General features: G+C 28.1%; 4 protein-coding genes and 3 non-coding genes across 7 annotated transcripts in view; 4 read left to right on the top strand and 3 right to left on the bottom strand.

The window, feature by feature from the left end:
- The window catches only part of LOC135949295 (serine-rich adhesin for platelets), an 88,161-nt gene extending 72,697 nt beyond the window's left edge, over positions 1-15,464 (bottom strand). Inside the window, exon 1 of the mRNA XM_065498811.1 lies at positions 14,875-15,464. Within this exon, the coding sequence (XP_065354883.1) occupies positions 14,875-15,113 (239 nt within the window). The 5' untranslated portion in view covers positions 15,114-15,464. The remainder of the gene's footprint in view (positions 1-14,874) is intronic.
- Positions 2,823-3,447, top strand: LOC135963712 (attacin-A-like). The gene is made up of 2 exons (XM_065515669.1): positions 2,823-3,057; positions 3,128-3,447. Exons 1-2 carry the CDS (start codon positions 2,873-2,875, stop codon positions 3,333-3,335), a joined length of 393 nt encoding a protein of 130 aa, XP_065371741.1. The 5' UTR covers positions 2,823-2,872; the 3' UTR covers positions 3,336-3,447.
- Positions 6,597-7,182, bottom strand: LOC135949038 (attacin-A-like). Its single transcript, XM_065498496.1, has 2 exons — positions 6,952-7,182; positions 6,597-6,881 (listed from the first exon to the last, which is right to left on the bottom strand). The coding sequence occupies exons 1-2, from the start codon at positions 7,134-7,136 to the stop codon at positions 6,674-6,676; spliced, it is 393 nt and encodes a 130-aa protein (XP_065354568.1). The 5' UTR covers positions 7,137-7,182; the 3' UTR covers positions 6,597-6,673.
- On the top strand, positions 11,458-12,211 carry LOC135963614 (attacin-A-like). The gene is made up of 2 exons (XM_065515541.1): positions 11,458-11,684; positions 11,754-12,211. The coding sequence occupies exons 1-2, from the start codon at positions 11,512-11,514 to the stop codon at positions 12,151-12,153; spliced, it is 573 nt and encodes a 190-aa protein (XP_065371613.1). The 5' UTR covers positions 11,458-11,511; the 3' UTR covers positions 12,154-12,211.
- A 303-nt stretch (positions 15,465-15,767) lies between the features above and the next one.
- Positions 15,768-15,840, top strand: TRNAA-AGC (transfer RNA alanine (anticodon AGC)). Its single transcript has one exon. It is a non-coding gene; the product is annotated as a tRNA-Ala (tRNA).
- A 1,575-nt stretch (positions 15,841-17,415) lies between these two features.
- Positions 17,416-17,487, bottom strand: TRNAP-UGG (transfer RNA proline (anticodon UGG)). The gene has a single exon. It is a non-coding gene; the product is annotated as a tRNA-Pro (tRNA).
- Positions 17,488-17,763: 276 nt separating this feature from the next.
- TRNAA-AGC (transfer RNA alanine (anticodon AGC)) lies at positions 17,764-17,836 on the top strand. Its single transcript has one exon. It is a non-coding gene; the product is annotated as a tRNA-Ala (tRNA).
- The last annotated feature ends 4,935 nt before the right edge of the window (positions 17,837-22,771 follow it).

The following is a 22,771-nucleotide window of genomic DNA, read 5'->3' on the forward strand; positions in this document are numbered from 1 at the left end:
TTAGTGTGAAAATGCAAAATATTAAAACTTTTTTTAATAAAATACTAGCTGTGTTGCTGGCCGTTTTAAAACGGTAAAAAGGTAACGGTATTTACGATTATATCGGTAACGGTATTTTAGCGGTAACAGTGATTTCTTCCTGAATTATTGATCAAATTTACAACAATTTAAATATGTTGACAAAGTTGTTATTCTATTATATTTTAAATTCTATAGATTTCAATAAACTCAATTATTCAAATTCAAAATTTGTATTTTTATACCCTTCACCTTCGTGAGAAGGGTATATATAAGTTTGTCATTCCGTTTGTAATTTCTACATTTTTAATTTCCGACCCTATAAAGTATATATATTCTGGATCCTTATAGATAGCGGAGTCGATTAAGCCATGTCCGTCTGTCTGTTGAAATCAATTTTCTGAAGACCGCAGATATCTTCGGGATCCAAATCTTCAATAATTCTGTCAGACATGCTTTCGAGAATTTTGCTATTTAAAATCAGCAAAACCGGTCCACAAATGGCTGAGATATGAGGAAAAAACCAAGACAACTTCGATTTTTGACCTATATCTGGATTACTAAGACATTAATATAGACAATATGGATATCTAATGATAGATATTTCAAAGACATTTACAACGACGTATGTATATAAGACCATAGTAAGTTGGACCTACAATGGGTCAAAATCGGAAAAAACATTTTAACCCGAATTTTTTAAAAAAAAAAAAAATTAAAAAAAAAAAATTTTAAAAAAAAAAAAATTTTTTTAAATTTAAAAAAAAAATTTTTTAATATTTTAAATAACAATCGAAACAATTTTTTTTCAAAAAATTAAAAAAACAACTGGAAAAAAAATTAAATTTTGTTTACCTAAAAATATTTAAAATTTTGAAGTCTAATTCGGCACAGCCGAATATAGCACTCTTACTTGTTTTGATTTCAAATTATTTATAACTCTCAATATCGGTAACGGTATTTACGATTATATTGGTAAAGTTTTTTTTAGCGGTAATGGTAATTGCAATTATTTCGGTAACGGTAGCTTATCGGTTACGATAGTTAAGCTGAAAGGGTATTTTAGGGGTAACGGTAATTATTTTGTGTTGTTTATTAAAGGTACTTTACCGGTCTTAGTGCATATTGTTTGTGACACAGAATCAAAGATATTCATATTTATAGAATAAAGTTATAAATTTCAAAACCATCTGTTCAGGGGTTTAGGTGTTATTGAATACAATATAAAACTGCAATTATTATTCATTTGTACATTTTGCTTCATGATTATATGTACTAAAATATATTGAAAAGGGTGTGAAGTACTTACTTATAAATTAAAAATGTTTATTGGCGAACGGATAAATGTACAATCATGTTAAATGCATTTCTTTGGGGTACTTTTTTATTTTATTGTATACATTTGTTTGTATTGCTGTAAAGATAATATTTTTCTTAAGAAAAATAAAAAGCTAATGATATCAAAATTTATTTTAAGTATTGAAAAAATAAGAAATAATAGACTTCCGATAGGGGTATTAATAGCAGACAATGGCACAGTTGGGTTATTATCTGGAGTGTTTATATAAAGTTAATTGGTGACGCGTATACCTAGATCCGGGAAATAATGAAAAAGTATTGAAAAATTTGATATTTCTAAAAAAATACACTGCTCAGCCAGTAAAACTGTTCTTTTCCAAATAATGGGTAAATGCTAATTTAATAAGTAGAGTTTGGATTTTCAAAAACTTATTATTGGATAGTTTTTACCCTTCACCAATCTTATTTACCCTTCACCAAATTATACTTCAAAATAAAAATTTTAAATATTTTTAGGTAAACCAAATTTTTTTTTATTTTTTTTTGGAAAAAAAAAATTTCGAATTGTTTTTTTAAATTTTAAAATTTTTTATTTCTTTTTCAATTTCTTTTTAATATTTAACAAAAAAAAAACTTTAAAAAATATTTTTTTCGATTTTGACCCATTTTAGGTCCAACTTACTATGGTCTTATATACGTCGTTGCAAAGGTCTTTGAAATATCTATCATCAGATATCCATATTGTCTATATTAGTGACTTAATAATCCAGATATAGATCAAAAATAGACCAAAAATCTAGGTTGTCCCGGTTTTTCCTTATATCTCAACCATTTGTGGACCGATTTTCTCGATTTTAAATAGCAAGCTAGCCGGAAGAATTCCGGAGATATTGATGTATGAATCATGTATGTAAGTTATTTTCAACAGACAGACAGATGGACATGGCTTAATCGACTTCGCTATCTATAAGGACCCAGAATATATACTTTATAGGGTCGGAAAATTATATTGTGGAAATTACAAACGGAATGACAAACTTATAAATACCCTTCTCACGAAGGTGAAGGGTATATAAGTATATGTTAAATCAAAATATCTTAATCAAAATATGAAAAGAATTAACTTTGCACAAAATTTTCCTGTTTTAAATACATTTAAATACATTTGTATTTCTGCAAGAGAAAGTGATTTTATTATCAATTTGTCTTATATTGACCTAGTAGGTATTGTTGTTAAATTATTTAAGGTGGCTTTTATTTAAATCAAATTCAGTTATTAAGCACATCTTTTACAAATAAATACAGGGGAATAACATGACTATTTTTATATCGTAAATATTAAATATATATGGAGCACTAAACAACAATAAAACAAAACAAATGATTAATAAAATACAAGGGAAGTACCGAAGCAAACAAGCAAATATCAACCAGACAAATTTAGCAAAAAAAAAAGGGTATAAAATGCATTCGAATGAACTAAAAGAAAACAGTATTCTCAAGACATTCTATCAGAACATAGCAAAAAATAAATTAATTAAATACATACAGCAAAATGACTTCAAATATGGGTGGCTCTGTAAACACTAATCCCCGAGATGGAAGCAACGATGTTGTTCTTAATGTCACCCGAACAATTGGTGATGAGCAACGTAACGCCGCAGTGGGTGCATATGTAGCAGCAAATGACCAACGTGGACCCAAAATGGGTACAGTAGGAGCTTTTGCCAATGTTAATGAGTAAGTAAATTATTTAAAAACAGAATGAAATATTTCATAAATTAATATTTTTTAATTTATTTATCTTTAGTAATGGCCATGGCGCTTCTTTGGGTGTTAATCATACTCCCAAATATAATATGACAACTATGGAAGCTACAGCCACAGCAAATCTCTGGACATCTGCTAATCAAAACACATCATTAAATGCTCATGTTAATGCTAGTCAGCATGTTAGTGGTCCTATGACTGGCCATAAAAGTCATGGTTATGGTTTCAGTGTTAATCATAGATTTTAGAAATGTTAACTGTATTCATTATATTATAAACCTACATAGTATGCAAATAGGTCGCTTGTTCCTTTCAAATATTTTATGAACTAATAAATAAAACTAATATTAAAAAACAAAATTCATTTGCATTTCAGTGATTTAATATAAAATTTTAAAATTATCAAGGGAAACATCTGATATGATGTATGAAAATAAAATATTTTTTTCGAATGAAAAATATTCGATTAATATTTGTCGAATAATCGATTAATGTAATAAAATTGTTTTCAAGATAAGATTTCTTATACTAGCAGAAATTATTCGATTAATCGATATTAAAAAAAATATTTTTTTTTTTCGAAAAATAAAAAATATTCGATTAATATTTTTCGAATAAAAATTTTGTGAACCAAAAATTCTTAATTAAATTAGGAAGTATTTCAAAAGCGCCAACATTTTGATTTCATAGCAAGTATCTTTAGTTTTTATTATCACAGCCGGTATTTTTCACTACTTACAAAAAGTTGTTAAAATACTGTAATCATTTCTAATGCGTATCCAATAATTTGGTTCTAATTTGTCACTAATACTCCAAAAATTACAATCTTTCATTTCCTATAAAATAATATTGGTTTTATACCCTTCACCATGAGTGGTGACTAGGGTATTCATTTGACTAATGATCGTTCGATTAATCGAATAATTTATACATAAATAAATGTTCATATACATATATTTAAATTTATTAAATTGCTTAAAATTTTTCATAATTTCAAATTTAAATAAGTAATAATGACTCACAAAAATTGTATTGTTTCTGAAATTCGACAAATAGCTAAAGACAAAGGGACTTTTGATCACTGTAGATGAGTGTTCCGATAGCTCCTTCTATAAATATTACTGCATGAAGTTACAATTCTAAAAACAAATATTTCAAAATTTTTAAATTAGGATAGGAACCAATGAAAATAAAAGGTACGGAATAAAATATTTGTTATTTAGCTGACGAAATATTAGAAGAATCGCAATTAATAATCAAAATATTAACTAGATTAAAGTGGAGTTGAATGTGATTTTGAAACGGTCGTTGAAAGTGATATTGAGGATGACATTTATAATGATTACATTGAAATAGATGAAGGCCATGATCTTAAAATATGTATGTAGTGATGTTATTAACTGCGTACGTAGGTGTTGCAAAATATTTAATAAATCGAATGATAAAAACAAATATTGTAAACTAACGTTTTGTTGCAAGAAAAGCATGGAGTTCGTCTTATACATGATTTTGAATATCGTTGAACATCTTTGTCTATTATGGTAATAAACTTTTTGTGTATTTGTAAATGCGTCAATCATGCACTGCCTGACTTCAAATTAGCCACGTTCACTGATAATTATATCAAACTTTGGACAGATTTCCTTTATAGATTCGGCAACGTTGATAGAGCTTGATGTATAATACAATTTTTTATAAATAATTTAGAAATAGTGAACAATTAATTTACTACAGAATTACTTACTCAATTTAAAACCCGATTTAATTAACGACATAAAAAAGTTCTTAATACGTTTATATTGTATTTGAATTCAGGATCATGTCCAACTAGCTCAAATTTTTTAAAGCATAGTACCTCCAAAACGGAAACTAAAGGGTTTGCTAGTCAATTGTTTTGCAGATTATTCGGTATTTAATCTGATCAGAATATTTCTGTTGAAAATTTAAAGATGGACTTTATTTTCGAATGTTTTTTAACATTATCAATACTTGAATTGTTAACTTTAACATTATTTTTTGTTTTTCTTTAACAATAAAATATTAAAAAACCAATATCAAAACTTCATTCTTTACTTTTTTAAAAAATTTAAATTATTCGAATAATTCGATTAATTTTAAATGTGTGATCGAATTATTCGATTTAATTTGAGTTAAAATCTCTTATTGGAATTATTCATTTTATTCGAACAAGAGAAAAATCGAATAATTCGAATACCCAGTGGAGACCCCACAAATTATATATATTCTGGATCGTTATAGATAGCTTCCGTCTGTCCGTCTTTGTGTTGAAATCAACTTTCCCTAGCCCCCAAATAACTTAAATACATGATTCGTACCATCAATATATCGAGAATTCTCCCGGCTCGGTTGCTATTTAAAATCGAGATAATCAGCCACAAATGGCTGAGATATAAGGAAAACACCAGGACAACCTCGATTTTTGTCCTATTTGTGATTTATAGCTGGATTACTACGTCATTAATATAGACAATTTGAATATCCAATAATAGACATTTCAACGGGCTTTGTAACGGCGTATATAAGGCCAAAGTAAGTCGGACCTACAGTGGGTCAAAATCAGGAAAAATATTTTTTACCGCAGATTTTTTTTTATCCAAAAATGTTTTTGTTATAATTTTTTTTTTCATTTAATTAAAAAAAAAAATGTAGCCATACATTGTTATGGCTATTAATTAAAAAAAAAAAATTTAGAAAAAAAATTTTTTTTTTAAATTTAGTTTTTCTAAAAATATTTAAAATGTTTATTTTAAAGGACAATTTGGATTTAAAATGTTTATTTTAAAGTACAATTTGGTGAAGGGTATATAAGATTCGGCACAGCCAAATATAGCTCTCTTACTTGTTTTATTTCCAATATTACGCTACTCCTTCATGTAGCATGTTCATCGAAAATTAACAATTAATAATAAAAAGAATATGTGAGAAAACTTTTAATTAAATTAGCAAGCAAAAATTTTCAAACTGAAACATTTAAAATATTACACAAACAAAACTATTTCACAATATTTAATTTCCGTTTTTATAAACTAAAGCTGAATTCACCCATGAGTTTCTGAAACATTTTTTGTTCGGAACAATTTTTTTTTTTTAATATGTAGTTTGACGTTCTATTTTTGAGAGAGACTTCAAACAACATATAAAAAAAAAATTGTTCCGAACAAAAAATGTTTCAGAAACTCATGGGTGAATTCAGCTTAAGTGACAATCATTCTTAGATTTTTTGTTTTGATATTGATTTTGTCATTCCGTTTATAGTAAATCGAAATATTGGTCGTAGAACCAAAAAGTATATATCGGTCTGTCTGTCTGTCTGTCTGTTGAAAACATGATAGGTCCTAGATGGCTGAAATTTTCCTCAAATACTCTATGTTGATACGGTTTATTTGGTTTCTAGATTTCATTTGAAAACTAAAAATATTAAAAAAAAACAAAGTTTTAATTTGTTTTAATAAAATATTTAATTTATTAATTTATGAAATATTGTCAAGGTATACATATATTTATAATATATTAAACAATAACACTGAAAAGGAGATTAATACTAAAAGATAATACAATATAAATTCTAAAATTTATGATTAACACTGAAACCATAACCATGACTTTTGTGACCAGTCATAGGACCACTAACATGCTGAGTAGCATTAACATGAGCATTTAATGATGTGTTTTGATTACGAGATGTCCAGAGATTTGCCGTGCCGGTGGCCTCCACAGTTGTCATATTATATTTGGGAGTATGATTAACACCCAAAGAAGCGCCATGGCCATTACTAAAGATAAATAAATTAAAAAATATTAATTTATGAAAGATTTCATTCTGTTTTTAAATAATTTACTTACTTATTAACATTGGCAAAAGCTCCTACTGTACCCATTTTGGGCCCTCTTTGGTCATTTGCTGCTACAAATGCTCCCACTGCGGCATTACGTTGCTCATCACCAATTGTTCGGGTGACATTAAGAACAACATCGTTGCTTCCATTTCGGGGATTAGTGTTGACAGAGCCACCCATATTTGAAGTCATTTTGCTGTTTGTATTAATAATTTGTTTTTCGGTATGTTCTGATAGAAGGTCTTGAGAATACTGTTTTCTTTTAGTTAATACGAGTGCATTTTATATTCTTCTGATAAATGTGTATTTTTTTCTAACTTTGTGTCCCGGTACTTTCCCTGCATTGTGTTAATCATTTGGTTTGTTATACACATGGCTAAATAGTGCTTTATTATATGTGTTTAATAAGTATTTACGAAATTTATTATGTTTTTCCCCATTATTATTTAAAATTTGTCTTATATTTTAATTTAATAGAAAAATAAATAACCTTTTAAATTGTACAACAATGATGGTTACAAGCAAAATAAAAAAGTGATTTTATTGTAGGAAGAGAAAGTTTGTCATTTTATTCGAAATAGCAAGTGGGTGTTTACAAATAATCCTATATGTAATTTATCATCCATTTCTAAAATCAGTAAAACCTTGATTTGGTTCCATTTGCTGCTATCTGCCTTTCAAATATAATTTATATGATATTGTTATAAATATGAGGAATACCTGAAAAAAGGGGATAACTTTTTCTTTTTTAAGCTTTGCAACAACTATAACTTCATTTTAGAGGAAATCATTCGTCCATAGAGACTCCAACGCCAAAAAAAATTAAAAATACATTTGCACTATTTTCATTTCTACATATTTGAACACATTGTGTGAAATTGACCTGTCTTGGAGGAAACATCAATTAAAATAGGTACAAAATAAGCTTAAAATAGATTATTTATATAATAAATTAGGTGAAAAATTATAGAAAATTGTTCTTCTTTAAATGTGATATACAGGGAAATCGGTAATATCATATACAAAAATATTTTATGCGGATAAAATATGCCGATAAATATGCTCCAAAATAATCACAACATTTTTAAAGCAAACAAAATAAAGGGTGTTTTTTAAGCTCGATAGAACTTAAATTGGTAAAAAATAGTAAATTTTAATAAAAAAAAAAATTATTCGAAAGACATAAAAAGGTACTTTTCTTACAAAAAGGTATCTTTTAATAAAAATGTAATTTTCTTACAAAAAGGTACTTTTTAATAAAAAGTATCTTTTTATAAAAAAGTACATTTTTATAAAAAGGTAATTTTCTTACAAAAAGATACTTTTTAATAAAAAAAAGTACCTTTTTAATAAAAAAGAACATTTTTATTCAAAAATACTTTTGTATTAAAAAGTACTGTTTAAAATAAAGGTACTTTTTAATAATATATATTATAAAAATAAATAAGAAAATGTATTACAACAATATAAAACAAGTAAGAAAGTATGGTCGGTCAAGCCCGACTATATCGAGCCCTTAGCGCCAAATTATCGTAAGCGACATTTTCAAAATTTTTTTTTTATTGCAAAAATTAAAATTTTATGGACCGACTCAGAATAGCGTTTTCAGAATATCAAAATTGTTAATAACTTCAAAATTATAGGGGGTAAGATTTTATAGTAAGTCAATGTTTACATTTTACAGTAAACGAATTTTATCGTAAGCGATACATGGTGGTATAGAAAAAAAAGAGGGAAATAAATCTGTAACTTCTAAATGGTTAGATTGTTTTGCATGAAATTTCACATGCGCAAAGAAGAAGTGTTCTCGAGTTTAAGTTCTGAACGTGCACCTCATTTGTCCACCAGGGCCGCGACCAAGGGTCCTCAAAGTAGGACACCTCGGGTATATTACATTTTTAAAATGATCCAATTTCTTCGTTTGTGTTCCGATTTCAAAAAAATTACACACATAAAATCCTTTCATCGAGTGTTACAAAAAATCTAGTCGTAGCTATCTATATTATAGCTTAGGAGATATTCGCATTTCAAAATTAAATTTTCAACATTTTTACCCAACCTACTCCAGTTTTTTGCTAACAGCGGATCCAAATATTTTCCGATTTTCTCCAGTTTTCACCTATTTTTTATGTAAAATTAAACTTTAGGCCAAAAATTCTCAAATCGCATATTTGATATCAAAATATAATAACCGATTTTAGATGGCCCAATATGCTTTTAATTATTTTGTAAAGGATTCCGATAAGTCCGACCCTGGTATGGATATTATATCCAAAAAACTAAAAATTTTCATTTTTTCAACACTTTTTTGGGAATTGCGGGATTGCTGATAATAAATTTCAAAATTCGTTTTTATTTTTCCATTTTAAATAGAAAATTTTACATAACTGTGAAATTTCATTAAAAACTAGTCATAAATAAATATTTTATTTCAATTCGAAAAATTTGTATCTATGGAAAAATTCAATAAAAAACATTTTTTGTCATATTTTTCAATAAAGTATTCCATGAATTTTTAATTGTCAAAAGTTATAAATATTTTTGAAAAATAGACAAATAGCTTGAACGAAATTATAATATATCGCATCATAAAATTTTTAATTCTATGTATAACTTTAAAAATAATCGAAAAAACCTCCTGTAAAATTTGTGTTTTGTCGCTTACGATAATTTGGCGCTAAGGGCTCGATATAATACCCCACACTGAGTAAAAGAGCAAACACATTAATTTTACATACATATGGGTAATTCCACGAGAATCGCTACAACGACTGAAAACACAAAAACCCTTGAAACTTTTTTTCAAGATGATTTGAATAGAAGAAAATAATAAAATGTTGCTATATGAAAGTATTTAGATCATATTACAACATTTTAAAGACAAAATAATAGTTTTTAATGTTTTAGGTATGTTTTAGGCTAAAATTGCAGCGAAAACTAGGCTCCCAATTAGCTTGTAGTATGAAATGAATTTGACTCTGATTGTTTTTTTTTTGCTATTGTCAAATTGTTTATTGAAACCGAATGTATATTTTCCATTCACTTCTTTAGTTTTTATATACATATATTTACAGAATATATGTACATATATTGTTTTATTATAAGAGAAAAATCTGTCACGTACGGTATGTCACGTACGAAATAAAATTTTATTTATTATAAAATCATCCAAAGATTGTTTTTATTTAAATTTGACGGATTGTAAAGGAAAAATATTTCCATTAGTGTAAGAAATTAAAAGAAAACATAACGCCTCTCACGATTCGAATATTTTCGCATATTTCTACATGTACCTCAAAATGACTTCCGTTTTATGTCACGTACGATGTACCCTTATTTCGCTCAATATTTTGGACAACAATATTTCGAAAGAACTTTTTAATTTTTTTTAAAATGTAGTACCCTCTAAATGCAACATAAAGACCAAATTATTTTTCAGATACTCTTATTTTTGCAAATTCTATTCCACTCTATAGGCGTACAAATGACACGTACGATGATATGGAATTGCCCATATGTATTTCAACAATTTTGTTTTAAATCGTTTATATAAAATTTATTTGGAGCGAAATTTTTTGTATATATGTACCTATATTAATTAAACATTTATGACCGACAAAGTCCTTTTTCGGGAGGACATTTCTATGTGGGCGAAATAATGGAACGATTTCATCCAGTTTTTTTTTCAAAATTGCGATTACATGGACAAATAGCCAGACGGACGGACATCGTTTAATATGAACGTAATTCTGAGTCGATGGGTATATTTTAAGGTGGATTGGATGTTAGACTAATATTTTTGGGCGTTACAAACATCAGCACAAACGCATAATACCCTCCCCTACTACGTTAGTGTAGGCTATTAAAAATACTTCATATACTAAAATAATATATTTTATAAAAAGGTCCTTTATAAATTAAAAAAAAATACTTTTTATTCCAAGTAATAAATACACTTTACTTTATAAGTTTAAAAATACTTTTACGGAAATTAAGTATTTATTAAAAATTGGAAATGTATATTTGGAATACAATTTGCGCAGTAAATCTGTAAATTTAATAAAATTCAATATTTTTACATTATTTTCATTTAAATTTCAAATACATTTTTGCAATAATATTAAAGACACATTTTCTCGCCTCTAAATTGTCACTCTTATTTTCTTTAATTTTAAGCTAAAAATATAAATGAAACATTTCCTCTGTGTCTACATACATACATCCATTCATTCATACATATATTTCTATGTGTGTTTGCAGATTTATCTATGCTGTATCGTTTTATTTCATAATTTAAGAAAATGAAAGGGGAAACACCATTTAAATGGTGATTTTTTATTGTTGTTTTATTTTAAAATTAAAAACTCACTATTTATATGAAAGAAAGGTAAAGTACCGAAAAAAGAAAACAATAAAATACAAATCAAAACACAAAACAAAACAAAGACTTGATTTTATTAAAAGACTATAAAATGCATATGAAGTTCATTAAACTAAAACAGTTTCCCAACAACCTTTAAACCTTACACATCAAATACATAAATAATTTAAAGAATACTTCTAAAAGATGGCAAATATTGGAGGAACAGTATCGGCTAATCCCAATGGAGGTCATGACATTAATGTACAGGCAGTAAAAAGTTTTGGCGATGAAAAGGCCAATGTAGCTGCGGGGGTATTTGCAGCAGGCAATGACAGTAAAGGACCTGTAACCACAGGAGCATTTGGTGCCGTGAATGCGTAAGTTTCAGAAATAATTTTATGATTTATAATTTATTTATTTTCTATGTAATATTTCTTATATTTCAGCAATGGCCATGGCCTTTCCGTACAACATTCAAACACCCCTGGTGTCAGCAGTAATTTATCCGAAAACTTGCGTTTGAATGCTTTTAAAAGTGATCACAATTCAGTAGATGTCAATGCTTTCCATGGCAGAACACAATTACAAAATGGTTTGAAATTTGATAATGTAGGCGCTAATACCAGCTGGAATAGTGCTCAAGGTCATAGTGCTTCGTTGGGTGTCAATCATATTCCCAAATTTAATATGACCACTGTAAATGCTAACGCCAATGCCAACCTATGGACTTCATCCAATCAAGCTTCATCTTTGAATTTGAATGCAAATGCTTCAAAACATGTTTCAGGGCCATTTAGAGGTAAAAGTGATTTTGGTGCCGGTTTGGGTTTTACCCATAAATTTTAGTTGTTTTATTATTGTTTTATTATGTTAAATAAATAAAAATAGTTTTTAATAAATATAACTGGCGATTAGTTTGATTTTCTTGGAAACTATACATAATTTAAAAATAATTCATTCATAAAGTCAAAAATGACTCATTTTTAGTGATCACTACTATGTTGATGAATTGTTTCTTTTTAATTGTTTCATAAAAATTAACATTGCCGAAAAACAACATTAACTGAAACACAATTTAATGAAGGATAGTTTAAGAGTATTCAAAACCCCGGCTTTGTTAGAAAATCGGTTTTAGCTGAGAAACCCGGTTAACTAGTTCTCATTATAAGCAGTTTTTTCAGAGTTATGTTTTAATTAATAACTAAACTGATCGCCAACGAGCGTTAGATCTACTTTATATGAGAAAAATGCTTGAAACGCCTTTCCAAATACGAATACATATTAAATATTATTAATATGCAGCTTTTTGGAAGAGCTGTATTCATTTTTGAAATAAATCGCGAATCATTCCCGCAAAAAAATTAATTAAATGAAATTTGAGTCAATTCAAATGAATTTGGTAAAAATGAATTGCAATTCGTTTCCAATTCAAATGAATTAAAAGAATTCGTTTCTAATTCAAATGAATTTGTCAAAGTAAATTGCAATTCATTTCCAATTCAGTAGAATTGAATAGATTTTTAATTAATTCAAATGATTTAGAAAAACGAATTAGCAACTCATTTAAATTGATTGAAATTTGATTTGATTTTGTAAGTAAATCCACAGTAAGCATCACTGTAGTTTTGTTATTCAACTAATTTTTTATGTAAAAGACAACAAGCATTACTCTGGTTTTGTATATCACCTAATACATATAGTCCAAAGACAAAAAAATTTTATATTTGAAATTCCCATGATATACAGGAATTGTCAGGTACCGGCTGAATTGAATTATTTGGTATCGGCGAAAATCTTATCAAGATGGGAAAATGTTGTTTATTTGCTAGATCATTCCCCCTAGATCTGCTCTTGAATTTGATTGATGGCAATTCAGTTTTGATTTCATTCATTTGAATTGCAATTCATTGTTCTAATTCATTTGAATGAATTCAAAATCAATTCAATTCAACTGAATTGGAAATGAATTGCAATTTACTTTGACAAATTCATTTGAATTAGAAACGAATTCTTTTCATTCATTTGAATTGGAAACGAATTGCAATTAATTTTTACCAAATTCATTTGAATTGACTCAAATTTCATTTAATTAATTTTTAAACGAATTGCAATTCACTTTAACAAATTCATTTGAATTGGAAATGAATTGAAATTCATTTTCAATTCAATATAATCTTGAGTTTAATTCAAATTATTATTCATTAAGATTATAAATATTTTTATTGTTTGTTTTTAAAAAAATGTTTGGCTCACCAGCCTTTAATAAACGAAAAAATACCCGAATTAAAAATAAATAAATTCCCGGTCATCACTAGAACAAGTCCAATGGTTAAGAAATGTAAAATTCAAAGCAAAATTATTTTTATCTTGAAGGAAGTCATAAGAATCATAGGCGAAAAACGTTATTAGACTGGGAGAAAATTCATACGGGAGGTAGTTTCACCAACGTGCAATATTAACGACAAAAGACCTGTCAAATGTAGAACATTTTACTCTAGGGATCAGAATCTATTTATTCCTATTCGAACGAGAATAAAAAAATGTAAAAAAAATGTTTCGATACCCAACAAACTCAATAAATGTGCATTAATCGATCACATCTACGAAAATTATACACAAATCTTGTAATTGAGTTGACAACATAACCAAGTCCCGATACAACCATCAATAATGCATTAGCCGCCCTAATTCATACCGTCGGCAAGTAAATATTCATCGAATACAACCTACGAAAAATATAATTAACATTCCGATATATAGACCCAATGTAGGACTCAAAATTAAGTTGACTATCCGGCATATCTTGAATATAAACATATAAATATTGAAATTTTAAGTGGATTATATGGAGTTCAACGTTTTCAAAAATGAACACTATCCCTCCAATGAAATTCTAATGTAAAATTCTTTGTTTTTTCACCAAAATTTTAACTATTTCAGGTCATCTATTTGTAAAGTTTTTTCTATTTCTTTTTCCTCACTTTGTTTTGCTGGGGTATAAATTCCTTTATGAATTAATTCGACATTAAAAGAATTCTATTCAAATAAAGCTTGAGAATGAAGTTAAAAAATATTATTATGCTGGAAATGGTTTTATAGAATGAATTGCTGAAATTTTCAGTTCTGAATTAAAATTGTAGTGAATTACGCTTAAATGGAACTTAATATGGCTTTATTTTCAACATAATATGTAGATTTTGGAAGAACTACAAGTCCATAATAATATTTACAACTCTTAGGACGGATAACTCATTAAACTTTAAACATAGTTTAGGCTTAATCAAAACTAAAATTTATTTAATTTGTATAAAAAAAATATATTTAAATATTAATCAATGCCTGGCTTTAATAAATTATTGTCGAGATCTTAAAACTTCTTACCAAACTATACCCTTCTTACATTATCTAATTTTTAAATATAAATAAACATGAATTTAAATGTCTACTATATTTTATTTACACATCTGTATATGTCAGACAAAATTGCGAATGTTAATTAATTAATTGCTTACATTTGGCGCTAAAATTTCCCTTGAATACAAATAAAACTTAAAACTGTCCACTTACTCTTTTTTATCATTTGGTTGGGAATCCTGAGTTGTCGCTTTTGCTGTATCGCCAACATTTTTATTAAACTCTGGTTTGCTGGTGCTGCAGGCATTAGATGGCTTGGACGCAATATTGTTACCGCCACTAGTATTGTTGCTGCTGTTGTTGTTGTTTTGATTGCCATTATTAGAAGGCACTTTTTTGTCGTTTTTTCTACTTGTAGAGATGGGTTGTAATTTCGGTGTATCCGTAAACATGTTTAATTTAACTTATTATCAAACAATCAATTAACAATTATTAATCTACTAATAAGATATTATTATACGAAAATAATATACACGCACTTTTCTCCAATACGTTTTGGAATTTTAGCACTTGGATTTTTTTTGTTTTGTTAGCAGAACAAACTTAACAAACAAGACATTTTTTTCCATTTCTTGTCTTTTGCACCGATTTTCTATCTACATTATTTACACTTGCTGGTGGGGAAGGTTGTAGTAATTAAATAATTTAACTTGTATATACATTTAATTCGTTTTATTTGGGGGAAAATTAATTTAAAAAAAAATTTATAAACAAAATGAACTTTAAGTTTTACAAAAAACTTTACGCACTATTCACGTGCAATCAGCTGTTTGGCTTTTTTATTGTTGCCTATTTGACATTTCATGTAATTTGACATTTGGTCTAGTGGTTGTGCAAAAGCAAAGCAACAAAAAATTACAAAGAATGGTGGTGGAAAAGAAAACCGGGAATAAGTAAACAGAAAAATTGTTAAGAGAATCCATTGGGTATGAGAAAGAGCGCGTGTAAAGTAAACAAATTCTCTTATTAGAATAATTTTAGGCAAGAAACAAGTTTTCTTAGAGAAGGCAATATTGTTGTAGGAATTTTGCCGCAGAATATACAACGGGGATGTAGCTCAGATGGTAGAGCGCTCGCTTAGCATGTGAGAGGTACGGGGATCGATGCCCCGCATCTCCAATTAAATTTTTATATTTTTTTTTTCTATTTGGCACCCAAATAAATTTTTATAAAACAGATTTTCGATACAAAAATAGTATTTTTAAATTTAAAAATTCATTTAGATTATGGGGAGTAGAAATTTCTTATTTGCTGGTTTTTTATTATTCGTGTATTTATCGATTACGTTGTAAATGTTTGATTACATTTATTATTTTCTAAAGGCACCTTAAAGTTATTTCAATAAAATTTGAATCCGTGAGAAATTCCCAATATTGTCTACCGATTTGATACGGCTAAAAGGTAACGGTAACGCTGATTTAGATTATTTCCTTAACGCTATTTTTTATATCATTTTTGCACGCTGATCCAAATATGGCAAACATTTTAAAATAGTACCTGCAGTTTTTGAGATATTTTCACTTCAATTTTTAATAATTATATTTAATTATACATATTTTAAATTTTGTTAAACTCAATAATTGAAATAAAAAATTAATATTTTTATACCCTTCACAATAAATAAATAAATTGTTTATTTGCGGTATATTCTGGATCGTAATAGATAGCGTAGTTGATATGAAATTGTCCGTCTATTCGTCTGCATGTTGAAATCATTACATGTATGATTGATTGTTATTTAAAATCGAGAAAATCGATCAAAGATTTTTTACCTAAGTCGTATTGTTGCGTTTTTACCTTTTAAAAACGGTGGTTCATTTCATTTAAATAACCGTATTCTTTTAATTGCAAATAAAAGCAGTTTAGTAGTTTAAAATTGTAACAACTCTTTATTTATTCAAATTTACACAATAATTTAACTTTAACACTTTCTTTTAATACACACAATTATATTACACACTTTATAATGTACAGGAATACACTGGTTATGCAGTTGTTATGTTATGTTAATTCTAACAGAGCCTATGATAAACTGACTGACTGCATCTTGCTATTACTATTTATATACACAATGCCATCTTCCTGCAGTTTCATGAATTATCTATCTAACGGACAAAACTAGAATGTTATATTTCCAGAGCATTTATCAGCTTTAAAGTTAATGTTAGCAACTTTAACAGTTAATGTTGTTATACTTATAAACAATGTTAATAACAGCGTGTTATAAACATTGTTGATAAGTAGGAGATTCAAGCACTGGAAATGTTTATAAACATGATGAATGTTGGAAAAAGACGTTACATACCGTTAAAATCAAATCGTTACTGCAACTTCGTAACAACAATGATAAAATTTAACAAAAATTTGTTTTCAAAATATTTTTTTTCACCAATTTTTTTTTCATCAATATTTTTTCACCAAAATTTCTTTCATTCCAATTTTTGTTTACAATTAGTTCTTAATATTTTTCTTAAAGTGTTCTCAGTGAAGGATTCGGCACAGCCGAATATAGCTTTCCTACTTGTTTTTTAATACAAATATACGTTTATTTTAAGATATGAAGTTACAATTTGAGTGAAAACACTTTTCGACATACACTTGAAATTTTCAAAAAATTCTACTCAATTAACTTTAAATTAATTATTGTTTGAGAGTATTAAAATAAAAAATATTAAAAAAATTAAAACAAAAACTGGGCTCAACCGGGATTTGAACCCGGGACCTCTCGCACCCAAAGCGAGAATCATACCCCTAGACCATTGAGCCTCTTGCAGAGAATTCCATTAAAATTACTCTTCAACATAAGCATAACATTTAACAAAACAAATGAAGCATTTTTATCAAGATCATACAAAATACAAAAATCATGGACTATAGCAAAAAATACCATTTACATTTACCATTTGAAATTAGTTACACATATTTAAGATAAGAAAAACCTGATTCTTTTACAATCAATTTACAATTTTAATCAATACTAAGAATAACGGTTTTTCTTTCTGAAAAACCAGCAAATAATTTTCTGCTTAATATTTTTTATCAGGGGATGTAGCTCAGATGGTAGAGCGCTCGCTTAGCATGTGAGAGGTACGGGGATCGATGCCCCGCATCTCCAACTGTATTTTTTTTCAATGTTATTTTTTTTTTAATTAGGAAATGTTAAAACTACTGTTATTCAATTATGGTTAATAATTGCCGCTTTTTGTATGAGTATGTAAATATTGCATCCCCATTATTGGGCCAGACTAAAGTTAAACAAGACATGTAATTTTTAGACAACACAACAATAACTAGTACGAGGAAATCTCCTTCGCTTTTGTAATAAAATCAGCACAACACAATTGCTTAAAGGATGCTTATGTAATTTTAACCCTTAAATGAAACAAATAATTTATATGAAGGTGCTCACAATCGGGTACAGTTTTCATGGCAAAAATCCGTGATGAATTAGGCTAGGAAATGCACCCACTTCCGCCCTATTCACCGGATTTAGCCCCGAGTACAGTTGTCAAATATTCAACATATTCTAAAAACCGGTTTTCGAATAATTCGAAAAAGCGTAATTTTTAAAAACCGGTTTTCGGTTTTTTCTATCAAAAAACCGATTCGAATAACCGGTTTTTAGCCTTCTTTTGTCAATTTAAGAATTGAGTGAGAAGTTTGTCATTCCCTTTGTAATTTCTACATTTTTCATTTGAGACTAGGGTTTTTAATTTCCAGACCTTTTTTGATTGCCGGGAATCGTAGAATTTTTTTTCTACATTCCCAGGTACCCGGCTATTCCCGAAATATATAATGATACTGTAAATTAGGAATATTATAGCCAAATTTCATATAAGTGTTATAATTATTAAATATCAGAGCTTCGAATTAATTAATGAAATTTGAGCTTAATTCACTAAAATGTTAATCCGTAATTAAAGAATGTCAGCCGTTCCTAATATTTAATTTTTTAGATTCATTCAAAATCCTTTGTTTAAACTGAATTCATTTTAAAGTTAATTAATAACTGAATTTATTCAAACTTTTAATGATTAAATTTTTGTTAAATCAAATCATTTACAAAATAAATTGAAAAAATTGTCTTAAGCCTTTTTGTACTAGATTTGAATTGAAGAAAAATTTAATCATTTAATAAATTTTTGAAGCTACATATTTTGTTATGGATTTGAAGAAGAAATTAAAACAAATTATAATGATTCTATAAGAAATAAATTCTATAAATAATGAATTCACTTTTTAAATTTTCATACGAAAAACCCTAAATAAATAATAATAAAACTGTAAAAAAAACTTTTCACTGTTTTTTGGTGAAAAATAGAGGGATTTTTAGACCCGATACCCGGGACTAAAAATCCCGGGTATCGGGTAGTGAAAAATTGGCAAAATTCCCGGGAAATTTGTACCGGGAATTCCCGGGATAAAAACCCTGTTTGCGACCCCACAAAGTATATATATTCTGGATCGTTATAGATAGCGAAGTCGATATAGCCATGTCCGTCTGTCCGCCTGTATGTTGAAATCAACTTTCCGTGGCCTCCAAATAACGTACATACATGATTCATACATCAATATATCGGGAGTTCTTCCGGCTCGGCTGCTATTTAACCTCAATTTTTGTTCTATTTTTCATCTATATATCTGGATTACTAAGTCATTAATATAGACAATATGGATATCTAATGATAGATATTTCAAATTCCATTGCAACGATTAATATAAGGCTATAATAGTAAGATGGAGCTACAATGGGTCAAAATCGGGAAAAATATTTTTTTGAATTTCTTTATCATCAAAAAATTTTTTTTTGTCATAAATTATTTGATTTTTTAAAAATAAAAAATTAAAGAAAAAAATTTGCAAAAAATTAAAAAACAATTTAAAAAAAATTAAATATGTTTAAATAAAAATATTTTTAAGTATAATTTGGTGAAGGGTATATAAGATTCGGCACAGCCGAATATAGCTCCCTTAAGAGAGTAATTACTAGTTGTATTAAAATTATTAAAAGTAATCGCATAAAATCTTAAAATAAATTTTAAAAAATATTCGATTTTGTCGAATAATTCGAGACAAAAAAACTGGAAAATTGGAAAAAAACCGGTTTTTCGAATAATTCGAAAACCGGTTTGACAACTCTAGCCCCGAGTGACTATTTCCTGTTTCCAAACCTGAAAAAATGTCTCGACGAAAAGAGATTTGACTCCAACGATGAAATCATTTCATGAACAAATACCTATTTTGATGACCTCGACAAATCTTATTCTTTGGAAGGGATACAAAATTTGGAGAAACAAAGGACAAAGAGTAGAGCTCAAAGGAGACTATGTTGAAAAATAAAATAATTTTTTTTATCCAAAAATCTGTGTTTCATTTGTCAAAAAAAAAACAAATTTGTATGTAAAATGTATATTGTAAATGTATGTTGCCGTCATAGGGTTAAAAACCAAGTTAAATGGAGAAGTATGTATCGTATTCTTGTTCGCTGGTTGGGTATATCATAATCAAATGTCAAACTTAAACAAATATTTAATTATTCATAACAGAACAACAACGACAAGAACAACAATGTCTTTTCCGCGTTATTATACCCTTCACCATGAGTGGCAATGGTAAAATATAAGTTTGTCATTACGTTTGTAATTTCTACATTTTTAATTTTAAGGGCTGATTTAAAAGTAGCTAATGCTTTCAAATAACAGTGCTGTAATAGCTGTGGGCATTGTTGGATAAAAGCTTTCAGTTGACCATTGATCGTAAGTTGGCAACGCTGTATTCGAATTCGAATATTCAGTTGAAGAACATTGTAGAAATAGAGCTTTCTAGATGGTTATGCAGTGTTATAAATAGTGGCGGAGGTTGCAGTCGTGAGTCAGTTTATCAGAGACGCTATTTGAATAAACATCAACTGAGTGCCTTAAAGTGTGCTGTATTTTTCAAGTGAATTCGTATACATTATAAAGTGTCTGTATTTCTGAGAATTTATAAACGTGTATAAAAGAAACATTGACTATTTAATTCTGTTGTTGTACATTTTAAATAAATAAAGAGTTGTTACAATTTTCAAACTACTAAACGGTTTTTATTTGCAATCAAAAGTATCCGGTTTATTTAAAGGAAATAAACTAACGTTTTGAAAAGGTTAAAACGTAACAATATATATATTCTGGATCGTTATAGATAGCGAAGTCGATATAGTCATGTCCGTCTGTATGTTGAAATCAAATTTCCGTAGCCCCAAAATAACTTACATACATGATTGATACATCAATATATCGGGAATTCTCCCGGCTCGGTTTTATTTATATATATTGATAAAAAATCGGTCCACAAATGACTGAGATATAAGGAAAAAACCGGGACAACCTCGATTTTTGGCCTATTTTGATCTATATCTGGATTACTAAATCATTAATATAGGCAATGTGGATATCTAATGATAGATATTTCAAAGTCCATTGCAACGATTTATATAAGACTATAGTAATTTAAACCAACAATGGGTCAAAATCGGGAAAATATTTTTGAACCTGAATTTTTTTTCCATAAAAAATTTTTTTGTCATTAATTTATTTTCACTAATAAATTTAAAACAAAAAATTTTGAAAAACAATTTTTTTTTTAAAAAAATTTAAAAACAATTTTGAAAAAGAAATGTAAGTATAATTTGTTGAAGAGTATATAAGATTCGGCCCAGCCGAATATAGCTCTCTCACTTGTTTTAATATCTAGTTGTTTGTGTATTTTATTTATCCTGGAGACACAGCATAAAAAAGCCCTAAGTTTTTTGTACTGCAAGTAACGATGTCATAAAACCCATATACTACGTACGTACGTACGTTCGTTGCTGTTTCAACTATTACAACTTACTGCTGTTCCCTATTACAACCCGTTCAAAATGGTTTTAAATTATGGTGACGCAGGTTAAAAGCCTGTAACCCAGCGCATAAACTACCAGTATTACAACTCACTCACTGACTCTCTAGATCCCTTACTCCCCCACTCTGTTATTTTGTTGTTCTAAAATCACATTGTGATTCATTTATTAAGGAACGACTAGAAAGAAGAGTTTTGTTTAAAATTTAATGGCACACGCCGCCAAAAGTGGCATGATAACTGACAAAACTTTTTTCCACTTGCTTCGGCAAATTACGGCGACTGAAATGTGTAAATTTTGATATAAAACTTACAACAAAACCAGGACTCTTCCTGCCCCTCTTCCTTTGACATTGAGCCTGTTACTTTTACTAATGAATAAATATATTTTTGTTTTGTTTCATTCTATTGTTTTACAAGGGAAAAACTAACAAAACAATACGAGTGTGTTGTGTTTTTATTTTCTTTTCCAACTAAAATGTTTGTTTATTTTTACCAATAATAACGCGGCGCTTCGTTTCAAAATTCATGTTCTTGCCAAACTCTAAAATCCCAACCAGGAATGCGTGTTTTAGTTTTAAAAACCCCTTTTGGCTAGAATTTCTAAATTAGCACATTTTACATGCGTCTGTCTGTAACTTCGCTCCAGCATTTAGTTTTAAGGGGAAATGGCAAGTGTGTAAATCCCCCAGCTCTATATCCTGTGAATTGTGTTGTAAATCTTGGCATTTTCTTAGTTTTTGAAGAATTTATTTTAAACAACCAAACCAAAGCAAGAAAACATATTGTGTCGTTTTGCATTGTTTTCTTATTGTAATTGGCAAAAGTTTTCTTTAAGAGGTGGAATGAATATGTTTCGTCTTGGATTGAATTTGTTTGTTTGTCTTGGATTGTTGTTTTCCTTCGACTAATGCAATTTTAATGCATGATTTGTTATTAATTGAAAAATTGTTGCTGTTCTTTGCAGAAAACTAACTTTTACTACACAAATCTTTATTAAAGATGAATTATATGTAAATATGTTTAAATAAATTAAATATGAATTCAAAGTAACGGAAATTTAAGGAAATAATAGTTTATAAAATTTAGTGGAGGAGTTAAACGAGAGTTATGTCCAAAGTTCTTGAAAAAAACGCACACTGGGATGAGTTTTATAAAACCTTTCTAAAATATT

This window comes from Calliphora vicina, chromosome 1 (genome assembly GCF_958450345.1).
Source record: "Calliphora vicina chromosome 1, idCalVici1.1, whole genome shotgun sequence".
Lineage (NCBI taxonomy): Eukaryota > Metazoa > Arthropoda > Insecta > Diptera > Calliphoridae > Calliphora > Calliphora vicina.

What these genes read in the sequence shown, in the direction of transcription:
- LOC135963712 (XM_065515669.1), top strand. Translation starts at nt 2,873, where the DNA reads ATGACTTCAAATATGGGTGGCTCTGTAAACACTAATCCCCGAGATGGA. An exon ending in GCTTTTGCCAATGTTAATGA is followed by an intron (nt 3,058 to 3,127) that starts GTAAGTAAATTA and finishes ATTTATCTTTAG; the next exon opens with TAATGGCCATGGCGCTTCTT.
- LOC135963614 (XM_065515541.1), top strand. Translation starts at nt 11,512, where the DNA reads ATGGCAAATATTGGAGGAACAGTATCGGCTAATCCCAATGGAGGTCAT. An exon ending in GCATTTGGTGCCGTGAATGC is followed by an intron (nt 11,685 to 11,753) that starts GTAAGTTTCAGA and finishes CTTATATTTCAG; the next exon opens with CAATGGCCATGGCCTTTCCG.
- LOC135949038 (XM_065498496.1), bottom strand. Translation starts at nt 7,136, where the DNA reads ATGACTTCAAATATGGGTGGCTCTGTCAACACTAATCCCCGAAATGGA. An exon ending in GCTTTTGCCAATGTTAATAA is followed by an intron (nt 6,882 to 6,951) that starts GTAAGTAAATTA and finishes ATTTATCTTTAG; the next exon opens with TAATGGCCATGGCGCTTCTT.